Consider the following 5,687-nt stretch of genomic DNA (forward strand, 5'->3'; position numbering starts at 1 on the left):
CAGAACTGGGGATTGAACTCAGGCCCTTTTGCTTGCCAGGCAAGCGCTTATTCTACTGAACCATCTCCCCAGCCCCTGACTTTTCACATTCTTAATTGCAAGGTCATGTGGAAGTGTTGTTGTAATAACTAATTCTTTGGTGAGAGGGGGACCCATCCATGTTAGCCACACTCATGCCACGCCAGGCTGCTCTTCCCAGAAGTCCTCCCCATGCTCCATCTCCTTTCCATTCTCTGCCCTCTTCCCATGACTTTGCCTTGTTCCACCTTGTCTACCTGTGAAATTCCTAGCAATCCTTCAAGTGTGTTCTCTCAATAGCTTTCCAGACCTCTGTACCTCCAGAATTATCCCATGTGCCCATTGCACCAAATAACTGCCGGCTATGCCCCAATCCTTTTTATTAGGAGATAGAGCTTGAACCTTGAGATCCTCCTACTTCAGCCTCTGGAGTAGTGAAACTGTAGGCAACTATACCCAGCTGACACCCACACATATTTTTAATTAGAGCCTACAAAAACATAGTCTAGGAAGTCTTTTTGTTCTGCATTACTGAGGGTAGAACCCAGGACCTGCATTGAGCTACATGCCCCATCCATCCATTCTTTCGTCCTTCTGTTCTTTATTCTGTTTTTTGGAGATAGGGTCTCACTTTACAGTTCAGGCTGGCTTTAAATTTGCACTGATACTCTTGTCTCAGCCTTCTGAGTTCTGAGCACCTGGATTACAGGCAGGTGCCACAATGTCTGGCTTCAAACAGGTGACTTTTTGAAAATGTTTTCTCTAGTGGACTAAAATGCCTTCTTAAGGCAGAGTGCAGCGACCGGGGTTCAATCCCTGATGTGCCGCACAGGCTCCACCCCTGGGTGCGCTGAGACAGCAGTTGAGACTGGGCATGATGGCGTGTGCCTGTAATCCCAACACTTGGGAGGCTGAAAAAAGGAGAATCACATGAGTCTGATATAAGTAGTGAGACCCTATAGTACCAAATACATTTAAAAAATAAATAAATAAATAAATAAATAAATAAATAAATAAATGTTTTCTCGAGCTGGGGAGATAGCTCGATAGTCTAAGTGCCCACCTGGCAAGTGCAGAGACTTGAGTTCAATCCTCAGTACTGTGTGCTGTGCCGGCCCTGCACTGAGCTGGCCACAGAAACTGGACATGGTTGCACACACCTGTAATCCCAGTTCTGTGGAGACTTGAGATGGGGGGATCACTAGGAGTCTGAGCTGTGTAGTGAGACCCTGTACCAAATAAATAAAATATTAAAAATAATAATAAAAATGTTTTCTCATTACTTAATTACCTCTTCTAGTTAAGGGCAGTGCAATAGTATTTTAATTTCTGAGCTAATTATCTTTTATCTACCATTGAGGATGTAAAGTCTGAGCTAATCTGATTCTCATTTCTTTATCATCTGTGTCTGGTCATTTTGTATTTTGTAGGGTTTGGTTTGGTTTGAATTATGTGGTCGTAGGATTGAAACTATACTAGGCACATGCTCTACCAGTGAGCTATGTTGAGACAGGGTCTCACTTGCTTATGCTGGGCTTGAATTTGGCAATTCTCCTGCCTCAGCCTCCTGAGTTGCTGATTTTACAGGTTTGTGTGATCAAGCCCAGCATGTTCTCTGTTTTTAGTACTGTTTAACTTTGGTCAGATGTAATTAGACAGCTTTTTGTTTTTTGTATCCAGGTTGGCTTTTTTGATCTCAGCATTCATTTCTTTTAATTCTAGGATATTCTTTTATTTATTTATTTATTTATTTAGTGTGTGTGTGTGTGTGTGTCCAGCTCAGCCCACCAGGGGGCGGGGCTGGCTGGCATGTGGTGCTGGGGGATTGAACCGCGGTCGCTGTGCTTTTGCTTAGCTTAGCTTGTTCTAAGTAGGTGCTTTAGACCACTGAGCCATCTCACCAGCCCCTAGGATATTCTTAGTCATTATTGTGTTGTGGTGTTTTGCTTTTGTTTTTGTTTTGTGGTAGTGGGGATTGAACTCAGAACCCTGCACTTGCCAGGCAGGTGCTTATTCTACTGAGCTATCTCCCCAGCTCCGTAGTCATTATTGTATCAAATGTTTCTTTCATAGCTGGATGTGGTGATGCTGGTGGTGTATGTTTGTAATCCCAGCTACTCTGCAAGCTGAGGCAGAAAAATCATAAGTACAAGGGCGGCATGGATGAGGCTCTGTCTTAAATTTTTAGAAAAACCAGCTTAAGCTGGGCAGGATAGCACGTGGATGGCTGTGAGTTCAAGGCCAGCACAGACCTTGTCTCAAAACAAAACAAAAGTTTGTTTAGCTCAGTGGTAGAGCACTACAGCTGGGGAGATAGCTCAGCAGCATAGTTGCCTGCCTGGCAAGCACAAGGTCCTGAGTTTGATGCCCCGTACACTGTCCCCCCCAAAAATAAAAAAGGTGGTAGAGCACTTGCTACCTTGTGTGAGGCCCTGGGTTCAATCCCCAGAGTCATACACACAAAATTGCCTCTTTTCCTTCCTTCTGAATTCTATAAAGAATTGGAATATCTGAGCCTGTCTTCCATCTCTAAGTTTTTCTTTTATGCCATCTACTCTATTACTTTGTATACCTGCCTGTTATTGGTTCTTATATACCATTTCTTTCTGTATTGTTCTGAGGATATTAAGGATATATTTGAATTACTGTTTTGCTTGCTCTTACCTTTGCCCTCATTGTGAGTCTTTGATGTATTTTATCCACTGTCTCTCTTGAAGTGTTAATCTACCTTTGGTTAGCTACTGATTCCTGGTTGTACCTTGACAATTTAAAGAAGGCACCTGACTTGATGCTGGAGCCCTGGATGCTGCGGCTTCCCCTCTGCTTGTCTTCTTTGTGTTTTTCTAATGTCTAAGGTTTGGTGTGGAAAAGGGAAGACTTCAGGATATATACTTAAGTCAGAATCTATTCTGTATCATCACTCATCTTTTCTGTCATATATATTTGTAGCTTGCCATGGGGATTGTGTTTGTCAGGGCCAGGGATTGGGTCTAACATAAACATAGCATCTACCACGCTCTTCTCATGTGGTATACGATGAGTTGAGTTGAATCTGCTGGTTTGAGCCTCCTGTTGAGTCAGAGTTGTTCCTCCAGCACATGCAGAGAGCCTCATGTGTACCCTCAGGGAATCTGAAAGGCAGATCAAAGTGAGTTCTCTTCCCTTTTGAAGCCTGCTTAGTCATCCTGGATTTTTACAGTTTGGTTTGGCACTGGCCCTAAGGTTGTGAATCTGTTAAGTGCTGAGGAAGTCCTGATTCCTGCTGCCTGGGAACTTGAAGGTGTTTGGGTAAAAAATGGGGGCATGCCTTAAGAACTCAATGCCCTGACACACCCCTGCTTGACTATAGCTCTTTATGTCATAGATTATTGAATGTCTGAAAGAAAACAAGAAGCAACTGAGTACCCGCTGTCATCAGAAAGTATTTAAGCTGCAGGAGACAGAGATGATGGACCCGGAACTCGACTATACACTCATGCGAGTCTGCAAGCAGATGATAAAGGTAAGGCCCAAGTGCAGTGTTCGTGAGAAGGACAGTGTAAACTTCTTTCCATGGTGCCTTTTTAAAGCTGGGGCTCCTAGGCCTGCAGTGGCTGCCTCTAGAGCCCAGCAGCACACAGGTTCCTCAGCCCCGCCCAGATCTGCTGAATCTGAAACTATGGGCATGGAGCCAGCTGTCCATCCACAGCCCTCCGAGGGGTGCAGCAGTGCCTCGAGCCCAAGAACCAGAACTGTGTCATGAGTAAATAGATGTCCAATAAATGTATGTCTGGTTTTGAAGGTGGCTACGGCTAGGTGTCCTGTTAAAGCCCCCAGCTGGTGTCCTAATCAGATCATCTCCCACCCTCCAGAGATTTATTGAGACAGGGTCTCACTGTGTAGTTGATACTGGCCTTGAACTGCATAGCTCAGGCTGGCCTAAAACAGCAATCCTCCTGCCTCAGCCTCCAGTGTGCTGGCGTTACAGGCGTGTGCCGCCATGCCCAGCTAAGATTTTTTTGTTCTGAAGTTCTTTTGCCATAATTATTACTCCAGTGAATATTCTTTAATCTCAGAAGATTCTTGATCTGTCCACATATACAAAGAAAGAAGCTTTAAGGCTCCAACTCTATTTCAGCTTTTTAAAACAAATTTTTAAATAATTTTTTTCAAAGAATGGAATATATTTGTTAGGGGAAAGAAAGCTTCTGTCCAAGAGAGGGACAGAAGGGGGGACCTGAGCAGGTGGTCCCTGTCTTATTTTTTTTGATGTTTTTTGAGACCAGAAAAAAAACCCTGCTATTTCTTTTCTCTCTCTCTCTCTCTCTCTCTCTCTCTCTCTCTCTCTCTCTCTCTCTCTTTTTATTTTTTCTTCCTTTTTTTCTGTATTTCATACAGGCCTTGAACTCTGTGTAGCCCAGGTTTGACTCAAACTCAACAGCAACCCTTCTACCTCAGCCCAGTGCTGGAATTACGGGCATGCACTTCTATGCCCAGCTGTCCTTTTATTGTTTTTTTTTCTTTTTTCCAGTTGTCCTTTTCTAAAAACAATTTTTAAAGATAATTTTGAAAAATTTATTTAATTATTTATCTGATACAGGGTCTCACTATGCAGTTCAGACTCATAGTGATTCTCCTGTCTCAGCCTCCCCAGCACTGGGATTACAGGCAGGTGCTACCATGCCTGGGGTTTTGGGGCCAGCACAGCATGCCATACTAGGGATTGATCTCAGGTCCTTGTCCTTGCCTGGCAGTCGCTTGTTCCACTGAGCTATCTCCCTAGTCCCTTTAAAGATAATTTTGAGCATCACAAATGTCAGTCTCAAGCCAGGCATGATGGCATGTTCCTATAATCCCAGCACTCAAGAGGCTGAGGCTGAAAGAGTAAGAGTTTGTTGTTCTTTGTATGTATCTAGTGATACATAGTGATACAGAGTGAAGTCCTGTCTCAAACATTCAAAAAACTGTTCTCTTCACCTTGGCCTAGTACAGTTGAATTCTAAAACTGGAAATGCTAGACTCAGGTTTGAGAGAACATGTAAGATTTTATAAGAATCATTCTATAATATATATCTTTGTATTAAGAAACAAATAGATGGGCTGGGGAGATAGCTCAGCAGTCTAAGTGCCTGCCTGGCAAGGGCAAGGTTTAATCCCTGGGTGCTGTGTGGGGTAGCACATACTGTGCTGGCCCAGAACCTCAGGCACTGTGGCACACACCTATAATACCAGTGCTGGGGAGGTTGAGACAGGAGGATCACTGCAAGTCTGAGCTGCAAGTCTGAACTGCGTAGCTAGACCCTATATCAAATATGTATTTTTTTAAAAATCAATAGATTATAATTAGTTTTAGGAAGAGAGGCTTGATGCTAAAGTGTCCCAAATAGAGTTTATTACACACTGTGACACTGAAGACCTTTAAATTAAACAAAGTTTAGTCTGGGCATGGTGACATGGGTCTGAATTCCAGCCCTCTGGAAGCCGAGGCAGGAGGATCAGTATGAATTTGATGGAAGCTGGGGAGATAGCTCAGGAGTCTAAGCAGCTATGTGGCAAGCACACGGTCCCTAGTTCTCTCCCCGGTGATGCATGCCATGTGAGCTTAAGGCCAGCCTGGGCTGCATGCAAGGCCCTATCTCTCTCTCTCTCTCTCTCTCTCTCTCTCTCTCTCTCTCTCTCTCTCTCTCTCT

The 5,687-nt window shown here is 43.9% G+C and overlaps 1 protein-coding gene across 1 annotated transcript in view; it reads left to right on the forward strand.

Moving 5' to 3' along the window:
• The window catches only part of Glg1 (golgi glycoprotein 1), a 125,395-nt gene that overhangs the window by 108,285 nt on the left and 11,423 nt on the right, over positions 1–5,687 (forward strand). The window contains exon 18 of the mRNA XM_004625997.2: positions 3,383–3,520. Within this exon, the coding sequence (XP_004626054.1) occupies positions 3,383–3,520 (138 nt within the window). The remainder of the gene's footprint in view (positions 1–3,382; positions 3,521–5,687) is intronic.

This window comes from Octodon degus, unplaced genomic scaffold (genome assembly GCF_000260255.1).
Source record: "Octodon degus isolate 3935 unplaced genomic scaffold, OctDeg1.0 scaffold00011, whole genome shotgun sequence".
NCBI classification, from domain to species: domain Eukaryota; kingdom Metazoa; phylum Chordata; class Mammalia; order Rodentia; family Octodontidae; genus Octodon; species Octodon degus.